This window comes from Camelus bactrianus, chromosome 1, assembly GCF_048773025.1.
Source record: "Camelus bactrianus isolate YW-2024 breed Bactrian camel chromosome 1, ASM4877302v1, whole genome shotgun sequence".
Lineage (NCBI taxonomy): Eukaryota > Metazoa > Chordata > Mammalia > Artiodactyla > Camelidae > Camelus > Camelus bactrianus.
Window position 1 is genome coordinate 58,063,606 of NC_133539.1, and position 26,124 is coordinate 58,089,729.

At 39.7% G+C, this 26,124-nt stretch overlaps 1 protein-coding gene across 1 annotated transcript in view; it reads right to left on the reverse strand.

Annotated features, from left to right (window-relative positions):
* Window positions 1–26,124, reverse strand: part of PARP9 (poly(ADP-ribose) polymerase family member 9) — a 26,969-nt gene continuing 845 nt past the window's right edge. Inside the window, exons 2-11 of the mRNA XM_010970901.3 lie at window positions 22,843–22,924; window positions 21,980–22,013; window positions 19,151–19,998; window positions 16,731–16,952; window positions 15,212–15,430; window positions 12,728–12,791; window positions 8,982–9,353; window positions 5,893–6,029; window positions 5,104–5,278; window positions 1–821 (exon numbers count right to left, since the gene is read on the reverse strand). Of these exons, the coding sequence (XP_010969203.1) occupies window positions 481–821; window positions 5,104–5,278; window positions 5,893–6,029; window positions 8,982–9,353; window positions 12,728–12,791; window positions 15,212–15,430; window positions 16,731–16,952; window positions 19,151–19,998; window positions 21,980–22,013; window positions 22,843–22,924 (2,494 nt within the window). The 3' untranslated portion in view covers window positions 1–480. The remainder of the gene's footprint in view (window positions 822–5,103; window positions 5,279–5,892; window positions 6,030–8,981; window positions 9,354–12,727; window positions 12,792–15,211; window positions 15,431–16,730; window positions 16,953–19,150; window positions 19,999–21,979; window positions 22,014–22,842; window positions 22,925–26,124) is intronic.

Genomic DNA, 26,124 nt, shown 5'->3' on the forward strand with positions numbered 1-26,124 from the left:
TTACATAGATAAAGGTGATTTATTTTGATATCTAAAGCGCTTTGTAAGATTTACTGGAAAATCTAAAATCATCCTGCTGTCCTGATATGTTACACAATTACCAGTTTACAAAATAAAAGGCTTGGATTATATACTGGAAAAATCTCTTCATTACAGGTAAAACATTTTTGTTGTTACCTGTGGTAAAGAAGATGAAAGGACAACTTGAAGGAGAGGGAATGGTCCTGAGAGTGTTTTAGTTGTCATCGATCCACTCCCACCCCAAGAGAGGAAGGTAAAGATGAAGGCACTAAGATGCTAGTTTGTGGCTGATCTCTGCAATCACTCAGTCAGTCCACAGAGACAACCCATGTGACATATTCAAACAACTCTTTGAATCATTTATGGTCATTCTTTGGTTAGTTCCTCCAAAGCAAGGTCATGCCTGTTGTTAAAATGATATGGATCTTAATCAACAGGGCTGCCACTTCAGAACTGCTTTCAGGGCTGTTGCTTGCTCATTTGTCCTGATGAGTAATCATGTGACTGTACATGATCCTGCGTGCAAGTCCACAAATATTGGGGCACAGCCTGCGTGTCACTAAAAATGACAAAGATTTCAGGGCTGGAAACATTGTCAACCACACTGTCATGGCTATCTATGGCTCCAGGAAGCAACGGCGGAGGAACAATATTTAACTGTTGACCCTGGCAGAAGGAGCCTGTGAGTACTTCAGCCTCAAACACATAGATAAGCTTATCTGTGGCAGGTGTTTTCTTGACGTGGTATGCTATGTTTTTGAGGTTCTTGGTGAAATATATTCCAGCTCCATATTTTGGATCTGATAAGAGAAAAAAAATTTAAGGATTATTATGATCTGGCAAATCATATTGCCTATTTCAGTACTCGTATGTATTTTCTCTCTAGTCCTCCAAATAATCACCATCTCCTAGTCCCAAGTCTCTGTATCTGTAGCAAAGACAGCCAAAGCTGTTCACTTGTGGCAAATTATCACTAATATCATGAACATAATACCTTACATCTTAATATATCATGGGAGTTTACAGAGGAGTCTATGATTTACAAAGCGTTTTTACATTGATTATCTTCAATTAATCTGTGACTTGGGTAGTATCTCCATATAACAGATGAAAAATCTGAGGTTCAGAGACAGCATGACTTAAGTCAACATTACAAACTAAGCAGCTAAGAAAGAGCATAATGGAGGGAAGGTTCTATTTCTTCTTAGAACATGGCCTGACTTCTACAAGCTACAAATAAGGATATCTCTAGAACTCTTGAGAATATAGCTAGTAAAAAAAAAAAGCATCTAAGAAGGCAAAATGTCTCCCAAATTTGTGGACAGCATTACAAGAAAAATATGACAAAATAAGGGGAATGCTGAGCATATGAAGTAATGTTAGTGTATATGCTGCATTGTTTAGGAAAAGACACTCAGGATTTAGGGGCCATAAACATTCTGGTTCCTAGAAGGAGTATTCTCTACTGCGGGGCAGGGGTAGGTCACCAGTTCTCACCATAGCCTGGCAAAATACCCCACAGAGAATTTCCACATGTTTTTGATCTAGGTGTGTCCTCACCAGGCAGTTTTCCAACCATCAGGCATCCTTAATACTACGATACCAAGGAGAATGTGCTCTATTCCAACCACCGGAAATGAATATTCTCCACTATGATATAAATGCTTGTGATCTATTTTATCTTCTCTGTAATAGTAAGAACACTCAGAAGGCAGAGAGCCAAACTCTGTACCTCAAGGTAATCCCTGCTTAATGCCTTTTCTACCCCTACTTAGCAGGAAAAAAAATAGAAAATTCCTTTAAAGCCATATTCTCTCCCCCTCCTTCCCTTCCATTTTTCCCTCCCTCATTCTTTACATTTACTTGGGACTTAACCAAACACTTTCATATTCTAGAGCAGCACTGAACAACAGAAATGCAATGGGCCACATATGTAATTTAAAATTTTCTAGTAGCCGCATTAAAAAAGGTAAAAAGAAACAAGTAAAATTAATATTTTTATTTAACCTATTATCCAAAATGTTATCATTTCAACATGTAATCAATATAAAAATTATTAAGGAGATATTTTACATTTTCTTCTTTGGTAGTGGTCTTTAAAATCCAATGTGCATTTGATACTTAACTGCACATCTCAATTTAGATTAACCACATTTTAAGTGCTAAATAGACACAGCTATGATGAACTTGAGCTTCAAAAGTGACTAAGAAATGATCTTTATTCTCAAAAGTTCACAAAGAGAACTCCCACACTTAAACAGATAAAATATAGTACAATTTTATGTGGTGAGGTAATATTTTGAGATAAAAATCAAAGATTTCTTTCCTGGGAGTTTCTTCTTGCTCTTTGTTCTTCCACCCATTAACTTCCTGCTACTTACTACCTCAGGGGCGAAAAGGATTAAGCTTAGCACAAAGTCAGTAGAATATACATAGAATACACACGACAGGGGTAATTTTGAGGCAAGGAAAGGGCCAGGTAATTGTCTGGGCCTAGGGGAAGATGAACTAAGGCAGTAGGAACAGAGAGGTAAGGCTAGACTGAGAATTTTACCAGGAGAAAATCACTAAGGCTGCGTGAGTGCCTGGATATGAAAGTGAGAGAAAGGAAGGGGCGGAGGCTGGTAAAGTTTCCAGCTTAGAAGACGGGGTAGATAGATGGTGGTGTTAACCAGGTTAGGGAGTATCGGGGTAGGGGTGGGGATCCTCTTTCTTAAGGAAAAGTATGGCCAAGGAAAGAGTTCAGTTTGAAGTGGCTATGGGACATCTAGTTAGAGAAGTCCAAAAGACAGCCAGAAATATGGACCTGTGGGTCAGGAGAAAAGCAGGGGATACAAATGCGTAAGTCATCATCACAGAGGTAGGAGCTGAAGCGATGGGAAAGGTGTAAGCACCCAGGGGGACATTTTAGAAGAAAAAAGAGGCTTCCTTCAGAACTCCAGAAAACACTAACATTTAAAGAATGGACAACAGATAGACTCACTAGATTATAAATTATAAGGGCAGAAATTCTATGTATTTTGTTTCATTGCTGTATCCCTCCCACCTAGCACAGGGCCTGACTCTTAGAATGTTCTCAATAAATACTTCTGGAATGAATGAATGAACCCAATAAAGAAACTGCAACCATGTAGGCTCATTCTTGCAGCATTCAGTGAAATCTTACAAGTAAGAGATGAATTCTGAATAGAACTAGCTAGAATGCAAGAAAGACAGGAAAAAATAAATAAAGCTTTGTTAATAGAAGCCCCCTCTACAGCACATGCCGTCTAAACTCACTGACAGTCCCATAATTTGGAACCTTGCAGGGGTGAATAAGCCAAGAACCTTTGTACTCCAACTGAAAATTAGGTTTTAAAAAAAATGAGTTGCAAACAGCTTCAGTAGTGACAAAACTGATGTCTCCTGGGTTTCTCGGGCATCTTCAGTTAAGCGTTCTCAGCACATTGGCACAAGTCACATCCTAGGTAATATCTCCTTACTGAGTCTATTGTCTGAATTGCCTCAAGGTAGTGGCTGTTAAGCTAAGGGATAGGGAGATGGGCAGAGCACAGAGCCAGTAGGTAAAAGACCAGAATCTTGAGGCTTAAAGACTAGATGCAGACAAGCTTCAGGCTGAGTTACAAAGACAAGAACTTGACCAGATGCAAACGGGTCTCTTGCCTGTTGAGTTCTTAAAGTGACTGTATGGCTGAACAAATTACATGTCTAGCATATGTGACGAGTGGTATAGATCAGTGACGTGTGTCTTTCCTTTTCCCCTTTCGAAATCGGAGTTTTTATTGTGGTTTTCCTGCTCTACTTACATCGTTATATAATGAGTGTATAAGGGCAATTGCCTTTAAGCTTTACGAGAGGACTGCCTGGACTTGAGGCCGATGATGAGACAGGATGAGACTTTGGGACTGTCTCCTTTGGGAGGATGATGTGTGTCTTAGCTGTTTGGGGAGGAAATATGAAAGATGGTAGGTAGGCAATCAGCAGCATCTGCCACAGGACTGAAAAGAGGGGACTCACTGAGTTTGGAAAATAGGAGGATCATGATGATTTTAGTGAGAGTAGTTTAAGCAGAAGTAGAAGGGGCGATGGGGGACGGGGTAGTGCAGAGAAGCCAGTTACAATGGGTGTAGGAGCAAATGGAAGTTATGAATTTTTAATACTTTGCCAATGAAAGGACCATACGGATCATCACTTTCCTGGTTACACTCAAAGACTACGTGGGGATTCATTTGTCAATTTTTACCTCCAGGTAAAAAAATTGCAAAAAATTGTTTATGTTCAATTTTTACCCTAGGTATTGCTTCTGTTCTCTCTGGGCCAAAGAGAAGATGATTTCCAGACCCTTTGTTTTCTAGAAATCAAGACTAGGAGTAGGAGGCTCCACAGCGAGGATCATGCTACATATTTGGAAAGGTAAAGATCCAGAGCCACATATTTAAAGGACCAGGCAAAATCAAGCTGCTTTGCTAGGTATCCTCCATGATTAATACTAGACTTCTTAGCCTCTGTTGGAGAGATTTAAAGGGGAAAATATAACAATTGAGTATGCAATATTTTTGTACAACTGAGAAGACACATGCAAGCTATACACAGAACTCCCATAGTTGAGAAGGATCTGAAAATATTATTCGCTTCACCTGCCAGGTGGTATCTAATTCATTCACTAGCAGCTACAGGAAATGAAAAGAATGGAAAAGATCAACTTTATTAAATTCAGGAAAATGCCCTTTTAATTAAGGGATGAAGATGGTTTGGTAGTGTTGATAATTATTTTGTTGAGATAAGGGGAGTAAAAAAGCTCCAGAGGGCTCTCTGCAGAGAGGACACAAACACAGAAAGAGAAGAACAGGGACCTGGAGCTCTTGCTGTTAACACTTTCAACAACGTAAAACCCATCAGCAACAAAATATATGAAGAAAAAATTTTAACTATGACCCTTTCCAAATGATTTTACCACTAAATTCCAGACATAAATGATCCCCTCACTGAAGCAACAAATGCTATTAATGGTGAATCGTCTGCTGATGTCTGTTCACCAATTCCCACACAGAGTAACCCGATTTATGAGGGGCTGATACCTACCGCAGGGCACTGAGTACATTCTTTGAAAGCCAACTCTGCATACCATTTTGCAGAACTGGTAGGGGACTTGCTGGAACAACTTGTGGCTCACAGGGTTCACATGGGTCCTCTCTTCCATCATTTTCTTCCTTCTTTGGAAGGCAGCCATGAGAAGCGCATTGTCTATCTTCTCCACCTGTAGCCCAAAGAAGGGAAAAACTGAAAAAGAGACTGAAGAACTGCTACTTAAATTGCCTGATATTCTGCTTCAAAAATCAAAGCACTTCTGTGCGTATGACTTTGCATGTAATTTGCTTTTCATATGAAGTTGCCTAAGAGTCTCCCCTGGCCCCAACCCTCTTGTATTTTGACTTTTATCTCTTCAAAATTCCCTGTCCCTTCTTTGATAAAAATTCACTGAGCGAACACTATGTGCCAGGCACTGGTGATGAAATGGTCAACAACTGCAGACACAGCCTCTGCCCTCTTAAAGTTCATGGTTTAGTAAGAGATAAAAATAGGTAAACAATTATGAAACAGTGTGATAAATGGTATTCCATTTCTTTAAGATAGGCAGATAGCTTTCCCTGAGTCTTGATCTATGCTTCTAAATATCCTGACATCATTTCTACCACCTGATTCCAACTATACTCCTTGTACCTGCCCATCTCTGCCCTCCTTGAAGACTAATTCCTAGGATCCCAGGTCAGTGAGCAGCTAGCTTAGAGTCATCAGCAGGTAAGTTTTACTTCTGGCTGCAGAACTAAGTGATAGCAAGATGAGTCAAATCCTTCCCTTCATTAAGTATACCTTTATAACCTGCAAGCCACAGTCTTCAAACTGTTTCTTCTGATCCTGAATTTCTCGAGTTGAAAGCTTTAAGCATTTCAGAAAAGTATTTTCCTTCATTTCATTCTGGTTTTCTGGTTGCTGATCAGTCTGTTGCCCTAAAAATGAGTAACATAAAACTATGTCTCAATTCTCTGTGAGAGGGAAAGTTTGTTAAGAAATTTAATGAAACAGATTACAAAAATTTGGAGGACTAGATTAGCCAATTTAAATTGTATGCCTTATATATTTAAGACATGCAAGGATAGCTATAATACTCTGAGAAGTCATAGTATAAAACAGAGGATTAATAAATTTGTCCCCATATGGTTTGGATTATGAAGCTGAGGGGATTAAGAGAAAAAAGAGAATTAATACATACTCCCCCCACCAATGCTGTAATGATGATATATAACTGTGTTGCTAAAAGGAAATATTTATATTTCTAGACAAGATGCCCACCAACAAAAAGAGACAACCATAAGAAAACATTAAGGAATGATGGAAAACAGTACGGCACTTATATAACACTTCAAAGTTTTCAAAACAGTTTCATATCTCTATCTCATTTGAGCATTACTATACCACCATCACTGAAATAATTATCACAATTTTACAAATAGGGAAATTGAAATTCAGAGAAGTTAAGTGACTTGCTCAATATCACACAGCTTAAAGTATAGATCTAAGATTATAAACCTGGCTTTCACCAGTGCTTTCTGTAAGCGACAAGGCAGAATATTTGGTACACATGTTACTCATATGCGACCCAACTAAGAAGAGCAAAATTTGGAGATCAAGAGTCTATGGTGTTTTGTCTTTCCTCCTTTCCATTCTTTCCCCTCTTTTTCTTCCTTCTTTATTTCCTTAATGTCTTTCCTTCTTTCCTATTTTAAATTCAAGGGGAAATCTTTTATTGCCCAAAGGAGCTCCTTATTGGACTAAAAATACAGGTGGACAAATGGAAACCCCTCAAAAGTCTTCTTTTCTTTCAGTTTACTTTTAGTTTGACTTAAGATCTAGTATACTAAAATGACCTAATCCCCAGCACGTTATCTAATTAAGTGGACTCATTTTGACCAAGAAAAGCAGATAATAAATTCAGAGAGACTCTCTAGAGGGTCAAGTTGTAAATCTGGAAAGCACGAGAGCAGGAGGGACATAACTCCATAGCAGAGGATCTCCAAAGCCAGGAAATTTCCAAAAATAGAGACTGTAAATTAAATCTAGAGAGCAATAGCTCACATTTATAAAGTATAGTATTAGAGTTCAGTTCCCTTGAGTTCAGCAAACATTTACTGAATTCCTATTACATGCCAGGCACTGGGCTGGGTACCAGAAACTCAAAGGTCCACAAACTCCTGCTATCAGAAGTACTCACCAGGAAGGATTAAAAGAGCACCGTAAAAGAGGAGATGTCTAATTTCTATTATTTAAAACATATTGCTCTGGTGAATGGTCGATGCTCCCTGTAGTAATAACTTATTTCAAAATTATTCATTTTGCTAATGAAGATCTTAATCTGACTAAGAGAGGGTACGTCTACATGAACTTCTGAAATGCTGCTGTGGAGTAACATGCTTAGTCTTCAACTGCCAAAAATGCTACCTCGCAGCAAAGCAAGGGACTTACATGACTAAACTGCCAATAGCTGGGAGAATGGGCCAACCTTATGAATGCAGTTAATTTAAAGTAATGCCACAAGCTTTATAGGAGATCAATGTTATTTTGTCTCGTTCTCTTGAGAACTATCAGTGTCAGTTTAAAAGCCCACATTCATTACATTTCAAAAGCTAAGCAGCAATCATCATCTTGGGTCTTATTCTTAAGTATTATTTTTGTCCACGTTTTTTGGTGGAATATGGATACGTTTATTGCAAACTCCCGCTCACTTTGACCATATCTGTCTGAATTATTTTTACAAACACATGGTGAAAATAAGGTGTCCTTTGAAATTTTACAGTTGAATTTTTGTACTAAATTCATTCTCCAAATTATAACCAGTGATCTTTCTAAAATAGAAGTCTGAACTTATCTTTGCTTAAAATCCTTCAAGGCTCCCCATGTGTTTCTAGAAAAATTCTGAATACTTACTTTCAGTGATTTATAAAAGTCTTGCATAATCTAGGCCCAGCTACGGTCTGATTTCTTGAAAGTTCCTTTTTTTGCCTTACTAACTCCTACCTACTCTTCACTTCTCCATTTACGACACCTCCTCTGAGAAGCTTTCCCCTTACCTCCCATGTCTGGGTTAGGTGGCTTTCCTGGTTGCTGCCAGAGAACTTTCACCTTCCTCTTCCATAACTAACCTGCTTACTTCTCAGTTTCCCCAATTCGATTTTGAGTGGGAACAATGTCCGTCTTATCACTGTATCCCCAGCAACTAGCACAATGCTTGGCACATATCATGGGTGCAATAAACATTAGCTGAATAAATTAATCAAATAAGCCTCAATCTCCCCAGGCAGTATTTTCAACGGTATAATTTCCTAGTTAGCTCTAGGGCTAAGTTAAAAGGATCTCTCCAGACCCAAATTCCTAGTCATCCTGATGGATTTTGCCTCACTGATTGATACCTGAGTGGACCACATGGTACCAGTAAATAATTTACTTTGGTGAGAGGGTTCAAAGTAAGTAACTTTAGAGACCCTAACGCTGCCAGCAATAAATGATCGCAATAAAACCCTATTAAAGAAATGAATTAAGTGGGATGTGTCTATATTTAAACGCTTCATCTGCAGAATTAGGGATGGACATTTTTTCCTGAGAGCCTGGGCTTGGGTTACCCTGAGCTTTCCATGTAATTGCCCCTTAGGCAATCCATGTCATCATCAGCAAAGCCAACTTTGTGTGTATGTGTATGTGAGTGTGTTTTCATTTACTAGTAACTAATCCTGCTGGTAGAAAGCAAGCCAAAAAATGGCTATAGAAGTTTATGGCCCAACACAGACGGAGCTTGGTTTCCTCGCCTCTTCCATTCTATCTTATCCACTGACACACATGCGTGTTCACACTGCAAAGAAGGAACAGGTGGGAGAGCCGACTTTCCAACTTAACAAAAAGTTACTCACCTGATAAGCTCCAAAGGACTCGCTCCTTTTTTCTTACCATTTCCTCTTGAACTTCGCACAGCATATGTTCAATCTTCATAACCGCCTCAATGAGGTCGGCCTGGGCTCCTTTAATCTCTAACTTTGCCTTTCCTGGACTGATAATCTCTGAGATAGAGACCTGTAACATTTTCTGAAGCTGGGATAAAATGTCATGTTCCTCTTCCCCAAGGTAGAGGATATGGTTATCCTCAATGATGTGGCAGTCCTGGAGGGTCAGGATCCTCTGGATCCATGCTTGAGCCTCATCTACCTTTTCCTGGTTGGATCCCATCAGCTTGATGACAGGACCTTTGAGTCCATTTTCTCTCTTCTCTCTGGTCCCCTGGCAGACTAAAAAGACTATCGTAAGTAACAACAGAAGGCAGCCAGTTTAAAATCAATGCATGAAAAAAACCACCATGGCCAGTGTTGCCCCGAGGATATTGTCACCATCCTCAGCAGTAGCAGCTTCAATTAAGTACCTACATCTGAGCACTGAGCACTGTGCTGAGTACAAAGGAAATCTAAATGCATGGTTTATGGCCTTTTGGGGAACACAGGGTTTAGTCTGTAAGGGGGGTGCTTTATCATGTCTTGACCCTGCTGTGTTGCATTAGTCAATTCACAGATGAGCTCACCTTGTGATCTCATCCTGGATGTTAACCAACTATCAATTCCTGCTGAATGGGATTTTTCTTAAAGTCTTGTTACCACTGGGTTTAAAATCAAACATATATGAAAGCCACAGAGCTTAAAGAGCAAAAATTCTTTTTTAAAACAACAACAACATGTGTTTCTGATTCTAAAAAATAATACCTGTTTATTATCGAAAAATAGGAAATTATCAAAGTACTACAAAAGGAAGAAATACCCATAATTTCACTATCTGGGATTCCTTTTTATAACTTATCTGTATATGGCAGGACATTTTGTACCTCCACAACTAGCATTTGGAGCTTAGCAGCTGCTGCTGCTACTGCTGCTGAACATAATATACATTCCAGCAGAAAAGGAAACAGGACTTGTTTCCAACCCATCCACCTGTACCCTTTTCCACAACTCCCCCCCTCCAAGGAATAAAGATATATATAAAGAGCAAGAATCTCTGATGGATTAGAATGACTGAACCCAATGTGACATAAAAGTGGGATGGGCAATGGACTAGCTAAGAGGGAATTCCTAGGTGAAGCAGTATCTAGAATACATAAAGAATTCCCTCAAATCATGAAGAAAAAGAAATAATCCAGTAGCCAGTCAGGCAAAAGATTTCACAGAAAAGGAAACAAAAATGGCCCATACATGTGAGAAAAGATGCTCATCTTCATTGGCAGTCGGGGAAATGAAAAATAACCAGATTGACAAAAATTCAGAAGTCTGACAACATCAAGTGTTAGCAAGAACACAGAGCAACTGGAATTTCTATAAATTCAAATCACATGTAAAACTGGAACAACCACTCCTGTAATTAAAGAACTTTGGGACTTGTGTATCAGGAGATACAAGAAAGTTCACATTCTTGTTTGTAACAGAAATTACCTGCATGTCTTTTAAAAATAACTATTAGAGTAATGAAAAGGAATAAACTTTAGCTACATGGATAGATTTCAGAAACACATTTTGATAATAAAAAGTAAACTGAGCACTTACTATGTTCTAGGCATTATTCTAAGTGCTTTACATGTATTATTTTATTTGATTCTCACAATCCTACAGATAGGTACTGTTAGTAGTACCCATCATACAAATGAGGAAACTGATTCATAAAGTTATTAACTAAGATGCCCATGGTTATAGGACTTGTAAGTGGTGGCCATGGAGCTAGTAGGTGTGAACAGTCTGACTCCAGTACTCATACAATTCTGCTTCCTAGCAAGTGATCCCAAGACAACAGTGGTCATGAGCATCTTTCCCCCTGTTACAGTAGTTGCATGGTACCAGGAGCTATGACAAAGTACCAGGACACACCTTTCTAGGTAGGCAGGAGGAGATGAATGGCTTTCCTCTGAGTAAAATTAAAAGCCAGTGTTTTAGACAACAGTAAGAAGTGACAGAGAGCCTTAAACTGATGACATATTTTTTTTAACCCTTGTTCTGCCTGGGAGATTATTTAATTTTTAGGAGAAAATAAAAACAATACATGGTGACACCTCACCTGTCCATGATTATCAAGAAAGGAGAATTATTCTTCTAGGTAACTAAATTGTTCAGATCGCTAAAGGAGTCTCTCCTAGCACCAAAACTTGTTTGTTTGTTTGTATATTTAAACATATTTAATTTTAACAATTTATTAGTTACATATTTCTAATGGAAACACACTTCCCTGCTTTCCTAAATAGTTAAACTTTCCTTGATAATCTGAGATGATCATCATTAATCATTATTAGTATCAATTACTGTCCTAGGCTATAATTTACAAATGTCAAGAATTACTGAAATAAATGGTGCTGCCTGGCACCATTGTTCAGATTAATGATATAGAGACACTTGTATGTTCCTTTTCCATATTATCATCACCTAAAACTCCTCCTATCCAGCTCCCCTAGAGTCACTGTGGTTCCCCAAATATGCACTCCATTTGTTTGCTTCTGTGAGTTTTCTTCACTTTAGGTGCCCCACCCCACCAACTCTGGCCATTGAGAATCTTGCCATCCTCAAAGCTCAGCTTAGTTAGAATCATCTTGCCTATGAAGTCATTCTTGCTCCCTTCCAGGAAGAAGGCATCTCTCCCTCTTCTGAGCCACCTGGGGAGTTTGTCCGTCCTCTCATTCATTATTTATTCCCTGGCATCTGTTTAATGCTTTGCAATTTACAGAATATTTTTTACATACATAACCTCCAGTTATTCTCACAACAGTCTGTTGTTATCATCATTTTACAAATAGATAAATAGGCTCATACGAGGTGCAGTCACAGGCCAGAGATTTTAAAGTCCCTCCTTCTCATTTCCAATCCTGCTGGACACTGAATGTCTGTAAGTGAACTCTTCTATTTAAAGGGCATAAACAAATCATTTTGACCCTAATGGAAAATATCTTAACAGTTTCTATTGCTGGTTGAATGTCTGGTGTTCTTAACGTCTATGGGACACTGTGGATTGAAATGTAGTTATAAGATAAAGTTAATCCTTATCCAATGACAACCAGGACTGGTTTAGTCCAGCGAACCCCAAAGCTGGTTCAGCAGCAAAACTGACTGGGCAGCATTAAAAAATATACATGCTTAGCCCAGACTCAAGAGTTCCTGAATCAGAATCTGTAGAGTTAGGGCCATACATATTTTTGTTTGTTTTTTAAAGTTTCTGTCATGATCCCAATGATTACTCAGGTTTGTGTAGCATTGGGTTAATTCATTTGTTATCTGGTATTACTGAGCTGTGTTTTCTATGACTACTGATAAGTAACCCCATTTAGATGGCACTCCATTCAAAGCAGAAAGCGTAACTGGCTTAGTAAGCTTATGAAAAAAATAATAGACAGCTATTTGTAAATGAACTACCCACATTGTGGATTACCCACTGCGACTTAGCTTCTCTCTGTTCATATCATGAAAATAGACTGAGCAAAAATAGAATCATGGTCAGGTGTAGAGCAGGCTGGCATTCAATTACAATTAAATGTTTTTGGCTTATTTCTTCTTCTTCTCCCCTCCACTAGTTCAGATGATCAAGAATAGCAAGAGCCTATGGTGGTAGACTCTACTTCCAGGCCCGTGAATTTCTTACTCACCACTAGGGTAACTGTTAAGACCGTGCAGCTTGACCTTATTCTTTTCCATTTCAGTGCTGAAAAACTACAAGAAGCAAAACAGAGCAGAGAGTCCTAAGTGAGGCTTTTAGTCACTGTCATCATTATTATTATATGACAGTCTACACACAAAGATTTATGTATATTGCCAAGCAGATCCTTTAACAGTGTCTATTTGAAAAAATTCATCTCTCCCAGGGTTTGGAACCACCATGCCCAGTGTCTTCCTTGTTTAAAGTTGATGCACTCGATATTAATTACTTCATTGAAAAAGATGGTAAATAATGAGGTAAAGACTAGATTTTTCATTACATCTGAACTTCGACAATGAAGTTTCTTAATCTGTAGGACATTTTCTTCATAAATCATATTTGCACTGCAATTTTCAGGGCAAAAAGCTCTTGATCTTACCATACTTATGCAGTACCTGAAGAGGTCATGACAGGGAAATTCCCTGCCCTTCAAAACAAATGAGATAACATTACCTGCTTATAAATAGACTAATAATAGCTGCCATATGCAAAATGGATAAAAATCCACTTCGAAAGACAACAGTAACTTAATCAGCATCAATAACATAGAAGGTGTGGATAACAAGCAGATGGTCTGCAAGGAGTTTGGAAAAGTAGATCCAAATGGCAAGAACTTGGCAGTTTTTCTAGCTATGTCCACAAATGTCCAATACCCAATGTGAGGGATGTCAGGAGTGTTCCTAGTAAGGTATTCCTTATTCTAAGACATAATGTCTGACACAAGGTAGATGTGCAATAAATATTTGTTAAATAACCAAATGAATGACTATCCACCACCTTTATAGATACTCAGCTTCAGCCAGGACCCTTATCATCATGAAATACTGGGTAAACACAGTATTTTGGTCAGCTAAGGAGTTATTTACTCGTCATTCATGAATTGGAAAGTTCACGCGTGTGAATATAAGTATACTTTATTGTGAGTTTAGTATAGGTTGGTCTTTCTGAGTCAGGTCAGACTCTAGATGTCTGACAAATCTATTTTCTGGAATGCAGGGACCTTGCCAAGGTAATGCCCCCTGTGAACTGTGTCAGTTGTCCTCTGATCTTTCTGAACACACATCCCTCATTAAAAGACCTGTTTACAAAGAAAAGATGTGCTTAGCAGAAGACCAGAGATATATACGCATCTGTACACACACGTCATACTCCCACATGGATATAATGTAGTGGTAACACTGTAAAATGCCTGAACGAATGGTCAATGTCCAGGGTATTACATAAATTACTGTGTAAGATAATCCTCTCCTTTGAGCCAAACTGAAAGTTGTATCATCTCTCAAGTCATTTTTTCTGTATTTTTTGTTTAGTGGCTCAGAACACAGGCTTTGGGGTCAGACCAACACCAAAAGACCCAGGTTGGAATTCTGGCTCAGCCACTGGACTAGTCGTGTGCATATTAACTTCTGGTCCCATGTGTAAAATGAAGAAGACAACAGTGGCTTCATCACAGGATTGAGGGGAGAGTGAAAAGATACACCTTCCTCCTGGCACAGTACCTGGCCGATGCATACAAGGCAACTACTTTTATTATTAGCCCCTAGGAGTGCCCTCCAACTGTGGTTGATCTTTGTGTATTGTTGAGTGACCGTGTACATTTTTGTTTGTATGTTAAAGAGAATGAGCGCCTTCTTTTCTAGATGTGGTTAATTCCCCTTACAGGGATATGGGGCTTTATGGATAGTTCAGGGATATACTCAGGGCACCTATCTAGGCCCTGTAATAGTCCTCTGCTTGGGGGGAAAGCTGCTGAACTTCATTTGAATGACAGTATGATTCATTTTGTCAAGAAGGTAAGCTACTTCATTGGGTAATTTTCCCCCATCCTGCAGGTCAGCTGTAGATGAGACAGTGGTGTACAGGAGCTGGCTTACATCAGCTCACGAGACCCCACTGTGAACATATCTTCCAATTCCTCCTTCAGCCATGCAGCATCGATAGCATGATGTCAGTAATGGAAATCAGCACACTACAGACCTCCCTGTGTCCAGTGAGGCAGCAAAAGGACTAAGAACCTTTACACCGGTTCCAGGAAAGAGCAAGCTAGAATAAGTCTAAGTTTGTTTCCTTGTAGGGAGAGAGAAAATGGCAACCACCCACGTGGAGATAGTCTGGGAGGTAGGGAGGAGAAGCGGGAGGAGCAGAGGACCCCACACTAAAAACTAGGAAGTCATTTATTTTTAAGGAGCAGAGGGAAGAATCAATGCCAACAAAGGAAAAGAGAGAAGCTAGGTAGTGTGGTAAATATGCCTTCGACAATAACTTTCTTCACTAGGTCAGAAGTGAGCAATTTATAAAAATTAAATTTCACCAAGTTAGAACATCACCATGCTGTACAGCACTTGACCCTGTGTCTTACTTTAGAGATACCAAACAGATGTTGTTGAGTGAATGAATGAATGAACTGTAGGACATTTTTAAGATATTAACTCACCTTATATGTCTCCAGTTCTTTTGGAAAGATCACAAACTTTACAGTTAATTGTTTTTGCAAATGGTGTTTGGCAAATAGTAAAACTTCATTAAACATTATCTCTGCTGCTGTACCCTTCGAAATACCTATGACTCCAGTCCCAAGGGCAGGAAAGGAAATAGAAGTTATATTTAGCTCAAGACATTTTTCCAAGCATTCCTTCATTGCATTTTTCAATACCTGTAGGAAAAAGACAAATTTAAGATCAGCCTTGAATCAAAAATAAGACTTCACTTACACATTAACCCTGCCCATATTTTACAGTGCCAACATCCACTATCCTTCAGGGCCATGTCTACATCTCCTCAGGGGACAGAAAAGGTCCCATGAGACAGGAAACCCATTACAGTGATAAGGTTAGATGAGAAATGAAAGGGCTGAGAAACTGAAGTAACTGAATGGTCCATTTTGTGCCATTCAGGACATCTGGGTATTGTGATTTCTACCAGTTTATGTACTTCTCCCCAGGTCAGAGAGCCAAACTTCAGTTTATCCCCTTTCACTGGGCACTTATAGGTCAACATAAAGAGCTTTTAGTAAAGGAGAGAGAGATTAAAGCAAATAAGCAACATTTATTCAGTGTCATTAAGTACTGTCGTATAATTTATTTTTGGCAGATTTAAACTTCCATCAACATTTTAACATTCAGACTGAATACTAATTTAGAAAGGTTACCTATGGAAGGACCTTGGAAAACTGAGGGGTAGAGAATGACTGGAGGACATATTTGGGATCTGAGGGCTCTCCAGACAAAAGACCAGAAACGGTGACAAAGTAAATAAAGACAAAGGTAGAGAAGGGGATTAAGTTTCCCTCTCTCCGCATCTCAGTAGGTTTCCCCTATTCTCTGATGCATGTATCTTATGTGCCTCAGTTGTAGAGTCAGCCAGAGAGCTAAGCTCTACCACAAGCACAGGTGGGAAGACAACACAGGTAACAGATTTGACCAGAATGATACTGGAAGGGAAATCCCAGGTGGTCCTGGAATCTAACCGATGGCAGGAAATATGGAGAGCCTGAATCCCAGGCCCTGTAGGAAAAGGCCTCCAGGGTCACTGGGTGTGGCAAGATGAACAAGTGTGCAGAGTGTCTGTGTCTATCTGACGTGTAACCACTTAAAACTTAGACATGGGTTAGGTGATATTTTAAAATAAACTTAAGATAACTTGTGACCACAACACCTGTTTTGTATTTCAGGTATTCACAGGAGTCGTAGAGAATGGGGACTATTCCACTTGACAATAATATTTCATGAATGTAATGACATGATGGAAGTTCAACAAAGACTACATAGACTCTGGAGCTACAGAAAGATAAATTTATTTTAACTTACGGTGAGGAAGAACATGAAAACGAATACATGTATGTTCACGTGACTGAAGCATTGTGCTGTGCACCAGAAACTGACACAACAGTGTAAACTGACTGTACTTCAATAAAGATATATATTTTAAAAAAGGTAAATTTATTTTGACCTTACCAGATTTTGTTCAGAATATTGCCACAACACATGGTATACATATTTGCAGGACAATTTAAATCCTTTTGTGACCAGTACAGACTGGGAATCTAGCGGTGTCTTACTCATCTTTTGGCTAAATTCCTGTTCTAGTTCATCTCCTGCTACTCGCAGAATTGATTTCGACACAGACCCAAATCCAAAATCATAATATGAATCTACAGAATTAACAATTACATCCGTCTGCAAAGGGAAAAAATGAACAGGATTAAATCACTTTTTCTTAAATGACTAACTGAAATCTTTATTTCCCTGAAAAGCTTTGAAAAGCACTTTTGAAGATCCTAAATCCATAAAAATACCATTTAATAATGGATATAAACTCATTTCCAAAGAGTGATCATTTGATTGCCATGAGTCTGTTTGTCCTATTCTCCTACTGAGAAATTAGGTAAAGTTGTGTGGATGATATAATTTTTATTGCAAACTTCTGTCAGCCCCTTGCTGGCTTCTACCTCCAATATTCCCAGATTCTGAGCAGTCTCTGTGATTTGTTGTATGTTATCAATCAGTGGTTTCATTTCCTGCCCTAGTGTCATCACTTTTTTGCTGTTTCTAGGTGATTTTTCATTTTGCTTTATTTTAAACAGAGTGGAAATAAAATTTCTCAAAAAATTTCTACCTCCTAATTTGTATTTTTAAGGTAAGTAGTACATGATTAAAGAAAGCACAAATAAGACAAAAAAGTCTTTGGTGGAAAGCAGGTGTCCCTTTTGGTGGTGTCCCCAGATCCCCCTCACCCACCTGTCCTACAGGCAACCATTTCACCAGTTCTTCATCTGTCCTTTCAGACACAGACTGTACATACACATGGGCTGTATTTTAAATAATGTCACCTCTTAGAGTTGTGCTAAAAGGGGTTGTATCCTTCTTTCCTCCCATGCTCAAATCCCCCTAATTCATCCTGATGGTTTTGGCTCCCTTTGGGAGTAACTTAGGTACTTCTCATGGATGTTAACAAATGTGTCACTTTGAAAATGCAATCAGAATTTGCAAGTTGGGGGCACTGGCACCCTCTACAAATTTTAAAATCTCTAATGTTGGCAATAAATAGATACAATAAAATTTTAGTTAAAGGAATAAGTTATTTAACCAGGATGTTTCCCCTTTAACTTCTAATCGACATATTAATGACTTATCAAATAAATATTTCATTTCATGGGTCCCCTCAATCTTCTTTCTAATTGTCTTGAAGGCAATAAGTGGCATTTTTCTACTTGTGATTAGGTCATTTGATTGTGGCCATAAAAAAGTCCCTGATCCAGGAAAAAAAAAATGTATATATATATATATATATATGGCTTTATATAGTCTTTGTCTTCCTCCACTGAAGCTCTTGCTCCCTGCTGCCCCCTGAAGTTATTCATCAATAATTTGGTGAACACCTAGATGCATGCCCAGAGACCAGCTCTGGGACTACAAACCTTGATCCCCACCCTCAAGGTGCTCTTTGCCTAGCAGGGAAGCAGCACTAATCCAGAAATACCTAGGTTCACTGCCACCCTGACTCCCTCCTCTCCCTGCAGGGCCCTCACCTTTGTGCCCAATGATCCCTGGCTAAAAGCTAAGTTACACTTTGTATCCTCCACAGTCCCTGGCACAGAGGCATATACTCAGAAGATAATCTACAGCTCCATATGGGTCTGATGACTGGTCCAGCCTATTATTTTTAATCTGTCAATTCCTCTGTATCTCTCTGATTAGTCATTGTAACCACCCAGGCCTCTCCTCCTGCCAGTTCATAACCAACTTAACTTGATATCAGATTCAAAACTCACATCTTCTAGAGTAATCCTTCATGGTCTACTACACTCCACACCTGTCACAAGTGTACATACTCATATATATTATGAATACACTTTCTATTAAGACTTCCTTGTTTATTATTGATAGGTTGCTTTAGAAATGTTCAGATGATTTGTCTCCCCAGTGAGATTTTTCAAATAGAGAATCTTTTTACTCAAAGAGAATATGATAGATTTTAACTACCCTGGAATCAAAGATTGCTCTATTTCCTCATGGTGCCTAAGAATAATAGTAATAATAATCATAAATAGTTATCACATGCCAAGTTCTACTCTAATAAGTTTATATGTATTGATTCCAACTCTAAGATATAAGTGCTATTATTATCCTCATTTTACAGATGAGAAAACTGAAGTCCAAATGGTAAAGTAACTTGATTCAGGTCACCCAGTTAGTACAGGGCAAAGCTAGTATTCAAATCCAGATGGCCTGGCTCTGAAGTCCACACTCTTATCCTTAACAAGATACTTTCTAAGCAGTGTTTGAAACAGTCTATACTCAAAACATAATTGGTAGCTAATAAACAGTTCAGAGATCCCCTTTGGCAGTGCAAGAGAACGGAAACAAAGACCTACCTCTTGCAGTTCAATGAGGCCCAAGACAATCTGGAGAGTCAGGTTGTTCACCACCATTGTATCAAAAGGGGAGATGACTTCTTGACTCGCCCAGGATTCTAGCTCGTTCCTCCCTAGGATGACTTCTGAAGCAGTTTTAAAGGCAGCAACAGTAGGGTCCTCATTGCTTACCAGATGAATTTCTTTCAAATTACTGGCTAGTTTCTCACTCTGGGAATAACTCTTGATAGCTTGCACAATGACCCGTGTACACAAATCCAGAGGGAATTTGAAAATTCCAGAGCTCAAGGCTGGAATTGCTATTGTCTTGATGTGCAAATTTTCATCACTGACTTGATTCAAAACATTGACAATGGCCAAATACAGATTCTCGACACATTCTGATGCATCCATTGACCCCCACCGAGGCCCAACAGCGTGGATAATGAATTTGCAGGGAAGCTTCCCTGCTCCTGTGATAGCTATCCCACTAGTCGGTATTTTGCCAAATGAAGAAATGAATCTTCTGCTCTCCTCTTGGATTTCAAGGCCACCAGCTTTCACAAGGGCCAGGGCCAGGCCTCCCCCATGTATAAGGTCTTCATTGGCTGCATTCACCACAGCATCAACAGCATGTCTGGTGAGGTCATCCTTCCAGACAGATAACTCTAGCCTGGGAGTCAGCATTTTTCTGAAGACTTGTAGAGACTCATTGTTACCTTCCTGAGTTGGAGAGACCAGGGTAGAGATACACCCAAATTTATTCTGGAGGACTTCCCATAGCTGACTCTTATTATTTTTTAAAATTTTGAAGTCACTGTGATTAATGGAAATCTGTTGACTATAGTTTTCTCTGAGCATGTCAGTCTCTGAAAAAGGAGAGGAGATAAAAAATAAAGAAACGAGCAAAGGTTCCTTTGAAAAGGATGTAATTCTACTTCACACCAGGAGACTGAACTTCCCATGTGCAAAAGAGACATGAACTTCCTCTAGGCCCCTTCCTGATCCTCCCTCTCACCTCGACCTGTAATTAGACCAAGAGTTTTCAATGGTAAGTTACCATAAAGTGCCTAGTCTTATGCCTGGCATATACCAATAAATGGTAGCTACTATGATACCATGATGGTGGTAAGAAAACTGCATGCATCGAGGCTCATAGATTTTAAAAATCCACATAAAAATGGTGAGTTTGGGAAGACCCATGCTTAAGGCACAATTATTGGAAAGGACTTAATTGTGAGTCAAAAATATGTGGAGGCTCTATTCATAGACTTAAATTTTTTTTTCTATTTTCTTTAATGGGGGAGTTGGTTAGATTTATTTATTTATTTATTTTTAAACAGAGGTACTGGGAATTGAACTCAGGACCTCGTGCATGCTAGGCATGAAGACTACCACTGAGCTATACCCTCCCCTCTTGGAGGCTCTATTCATAACTTGTTTGCTTTTGTCTTAGTTTGGGTTCTCCTAGAAGCTGACTCTGAGACAAGGATTTGAGTGTAAGTTTATTTGGGAGGTGATCCCAGAAAATACCAGGGGCGTGAGACAGGGAGAGCAGAGAGGGAAAGTGAGACAGGGGAAGGAAGGAAACAAATGAAGGAGATGTTACGAAGCAAATGAAACTTAACTCCAAAGGGGTGTGGGTGGGCCAGTGTAGACCACACATCTCAGAGTTATACCACAAGAGGGGTAAAGGAGCTAAGATATTTATCCAGCTTCTATCAGTCACCAGTCGAGGATGCTCCTGGGGTCATGGTCCAGCAGATGGGTGGAGCACTGACAATGCCACAGTAAATAATTCTTCATCATACTCCTGTTTTTGTGGCACGATTTTGGTGGAATTAAAACTGATTGACTAAAAATGATTCTGTGTATGTGGCAGGCAAAAAGATGTGCTGCTCAGATCACCCCTCAATGAAGAGGGGGATATGGTTATCTGACAGCCTCCAGTTGTTAGCCCCTCGGGGCCCATCTCAGCTCTCCAGGCCGCATCATGCTATTTTCAGGGTGGCCCCCATCAATGGCTGAAAAAGGCCACTGATTCCAACGTGGGACCCCACCAGCGGGCAATCTCAGGCTGCCAGAGCTTTGCCAGGTTTTTACAACAGCCTGATGGCTCTGTCTGCCCAATACAGTTTCTTTCTTACCTTCACAATAAATCTTTTGCATTCCTAACTCCATGTCAGTTTTGCTTCCTGGAGAACTCAACCTGTGACAACCCTAATTCATGGAGTCTAAGGCATTGTTATTTAGATGCTCCTGATGCCAATTAAGTCATAGCGTACTATCAGTGGCTAGGGAGTGGCCTTATTTCAGAGATGTGAAAAAAATGTGTGCCCTAAAATAGATATAATATAGTAACTGATTATTTTTTCACTTCAACTTCCATTTCTAATCTGAACCACCTAGAAAGACCTCTGGTGGCCTCAGTTACCTAAAAGAAGCATCATATGAGTAATTAAAGCCAACAGGCCTGTGCTTTGGTTGAAAATCTCAAGTGGGCCACCCTAGGATTAGGCAGGTTCCATTTGGCTCTTATAAGCCTTGTTGAGCAAGGAGATAATCAGTGGGTCACCTTTTCTGGTCAGTTTCAGGTCTAGGGCTGTGGTCAGAAGAGTCTCACATCTTGCAGGCAAAGGATAGAATCAACGGGAACTCAGAGAGCACATCTGGTGCCACATTGCCTGTGAAGCTGTCCCCCTTCCGAGGCATGTGCCGGGTCCCCACAAGTCCTGCAGTCACACACCTAAGCACTTGTGGGGGAGACAGTCCCCTTCTGTATTCCCCTTTCTCCACTGAGGAAAGATCTGAGCAAAGACTTTCTGAGACAAGAGAATGAGGAGATCCTACCTGATTTCTCACTGTAAGCTGCTGCTCCAACACCCTGTGAAAAGTGAGAGTGGTTTAAAAAAAAAAAAATGAGACCGAATGACTACAGATTACTGATGACAAACAGCCTAATAAACACAAAGCAACAGAAACCTTCCTAAAAGCACTGGGTTTGAGGGGAAAGAGGAACACATTTGTTTATCTGTTCGTTTGATCAGTGTGCCTAAAATACTTGAAACACTAAATGTTCCAGCAAACACTGACCCTATCCCACTTCCCTAGAGGCCAATGCACTTTAATTCAGGATGAGATGAAGGGTTAGAGATTAACGCTTGAAAGGCTCAAAGGTCACATGCCAAAATGTCCCAAAACTCTCAGAAAGGACTCCAATCTCCAAAAGCTGGTGGGGTTTCCCAGGGAGAAGAAAAGACAAGGGCACAAGGGCCTCATTGGCTACAGCTCCCCATCTACCAGTAAGGACCCACTTTCCACTGCTTATTTCATGACACAAGCCTGAAGGTGGAATTGTCAGGGTAAACAAATGAGGTGCCTTTTCCCTAGGCTTTATTTTTATTCCTCCTCCATCACCCTCCCTTTCCCAATCCTGCAAAAGCAGAACTGCTGAATGAGTAGAGAATCAAAATGATACTGAAGTGACATTTAAAAAAAAAAAATCACCCATCCTCATGTTGACTCTGTTGATTAGATTAGCATATTCTTGATTTCCCATCTCTCACATGGGGCAAGGAGAAAAATTTATTGGGATATTAAAACCAAGTAAGAATGCCAGGTGTAACTGAAGACCCCAGATTTCTTGCTGTTACAGGAAGAACCATTCACATGCTGATCAAGGTTTATTATTTATATACATTTATGCTTTTTACCTTGAAAAAGTCCATCTTCCAGGTCTCTGGGGTCTTTGTATGTTGACTCCGTTTTGCGTTTCCCAAATATGGCAGCCCCCTTCTAGGAATGAAAAGAAGGATGTAACAAGCATTGAGTAGCATCTTTAGGAATTTAGTGAGAATACACAACAGGAAGATTAAACACAATTTCTGATCTTGAGTTGTTTTTAATTTCATTGGTGAAGAGGCACACATTGTTTTTGCTGCTACTGTTACTGTTTACCTTCCATCCTTTAAAGAGAGGTTCCAGTTGAAACCGTAATGGCATTTCAAAGGGAAATAGCTGTATGGCACATAGCAGGGGAAGCTTTATGGGGAAGGTGAAGCTAGAGCCAGGCCTTGAAGGATGGAGCAGGCTTTTACATATTTAGAAGAGGAGGATGATAACAAGTGGTAAAACTGAGCAAAGCATTCAAAGAACAATGAGGAAAAACCAGTCTATGAGTGAGTGAAGACCCCTGGAGAGTGTCTGAAGAAAGAAGGAGCTGTGCTTGTGCCATGAAAGACATATAGTATTGAGTTTGTGATAAATATCCCTGATCTTTTAGAATGGGGACTACCTAGATAAAGATCAGAGACCTTGGGAAAACATATTTTAATGATTTTTTTCCCCATCTAACAGGTAGGAATTAAAGACTGGATTTTGAGGAGAATAATGACGAAAATGACTAAAGACACAGTTACCCACACTTGTTGCCACATGGTTGCCTTTAGGCCTATGAAATGATTTCTAATACCTTTGCAATAGGAAACCTTTGTGCAACTATCTACAGTATCAGAGCACTATTATTCTTAAGCGTCAGGAAAAGCAGTTAAGTCCAAATACAATCCTAAAATACAAGAAGATGCATTTTTGCCTCCAGAGGGCACTGCTGTTTACACAAAAGGACGCCTTCTGCGTCTGCTTCCGCTGTGGGGTTCCCAGTGGGTTTTTGCTTTAGATGATGCACTTAATTTCCTTCTTCAGCCCAGGCTTTAAAGGTCCTGGGACAGACCTGGCAGTGGGGGTGGCATTCATTTAACCCCAAAGAAATTAGAAACAAAGAGCATATTGTCCAAAACATTCAATCTCTTCCATTTTAAAAACAATAGCAACAAAAGCCTTCCCAACTTTCCATCACTGGTTCCTACCTCTTCACAGGCAGCATGAAGGGGCTGACTCTGCCCATCTGCCTGCTCAACCCACTGTAGTCTAGCTCACCCCCAGGATCCTCTGAAACGGCCTGTCAGTGTCCTCCAGGTGGCTAACCCCAGGGGACTCTCTTCTGTCCTAATAATCTTTATTTGACCCCTCTCTCTAGTTTCATCCTTCATTTCATTCTTTGATTTCAGAACCTCTGCTTTTTGGCTTCTCCTATGCCATCTTACCTGGGTTCTTTTGTTACTTTTCACTTTACCTTTAGAGGCCTTTCCCCTGGATTCACATCCATGGTTCACCCATTAATCATTTGCCCCAGGATTCTGTCTGAGAAGCACATCTCAGCTCATTCTACCCACTCTCTAGGGGTGATCTCATCTACTCTCATGGCTTCAACTCACCAACTGCATGAGACTCCCATATTCGTATCTCTAGGCAATTGCTCTCCTAAGCCTCATTTTTCAAGTCGACCTGATGTCCCATAGTCCCTTCAAACACGCTGCAAAACTGGACCCATAATCTCCTCATCCCCAGTCCCCTACCCCACTACCTACACTCAGCCAATCCCCTCCAAAATCCAAGCTTTATCTCCTGGATTCTACAGTTCAGTAAATGATACACCATTCATCCACTCAAGTCAGAAATCTAGAATTTTCTCTTCTGTCCTATATTCAACCCATCACTGGGTCCTGTCCAACTAAATCACTTTCAAATATGGCCCTACCCTCCTTGCCCACTAATACCACTTCACTTAAGGACCTCAGGGCTTCTTGCCTGAACTATGGCAACAAATTCTTTTTAAAGATTTAAATGTATTTAATTGTACATTTATTGTTTGAATAGGTATTATATTAATAGGCTCAATTTTATAAAGTGTATAAGGCTCCCTCCTACTCCCCTCACTAAATTTCTTTCCTAGAGGCAATAAGTTACTAGCTTCTTCCGCATTCTTCCAGAGGCATTTTTACATAAAAGGTAACATCTTTAAAAAAAAAAAAAACTTACAAAGATGGGTTTTATTTGAGAAGCATTCTCTGCTCAAAATCTTCAGCAGACTCCATCACCTATGGTAAAGACCAAACTCTTCAGCCTGACATTCAAGGGTCTCTGTCATTTCTGTTTTCCAGATTCCTTTATACATACCCCACGCTCCAGGGGAACTGCAGTGCTGTGAAATGGCACTACTTGATGTTCTCCAAACTCTCCTTCACCTCTGAGCCTTTGCCCTCATGGGGAGGATGCTCTGGGACACCAGCTTTGGTCAGACTGCTCTTCAGAGCCTGTGCCCATCCTCAAAAGGTAGCATCTTTTACACACTGCCCTGCATCTTGCCTTATCCATTAATGAATCCTAGAGATCTTTCCATATTAGCACATAGCATCTTCATTCTTTCTACTGTTCATTGCATTCCGTTGTATAGATGCACTGTAAGTTAGTCCCCCTTTTTATGGACATTTATGGAGTTCCTTATCTTTTGCTATTATAAAAAAAGAATAACTTAGTACATAGGTCACTTGACACAGGTACTAATCAGTCAACAGGACAAAGTCCTAGAAGTGGAACTGCAGAACAAGGATGTATATGCAGTCATTATTCTGGTAGTACTGTCAAATCGCTCTCCATAAAGACAGACTCATTTCTAGTCTTACCAGCCAGGTGCAAAAATCTTATCTCTGGCCTCTCCACCTCCATTCATCACAGATGGAAATGTGCCCTCCACATCACTGTCAACATCAGCTTTCTAAAATGCATATCTGATATGACACTCTCCTGCTTGCCCTGCTTTCAAGCTTTCCATATCTCCCCATTGATTTTCAAGACCTTTCACCATCTAGAACTGTGCTGGCCAGTGTGGGCCATTAGCCACATGTAGGTCTTGAGCACTTGAAATGTGGCTAATTCCAACTGAAAGGTGGTGTAAATGTGAGATAAATACTGGATTGCAATGACTTAAGATGACAAAAAAGAATGTAAAATACCTCATGAATATGTTTTTTAACATTGACTGCATGCTGAAACGGTTAATTTAGGATATAGTGAGTTAAAGAACATAAAATTAATTTCGCCTGCTTATACTTAAAAATATGGCTACTAAAAATTGTTAAATTAATCTGTAGCCCCCA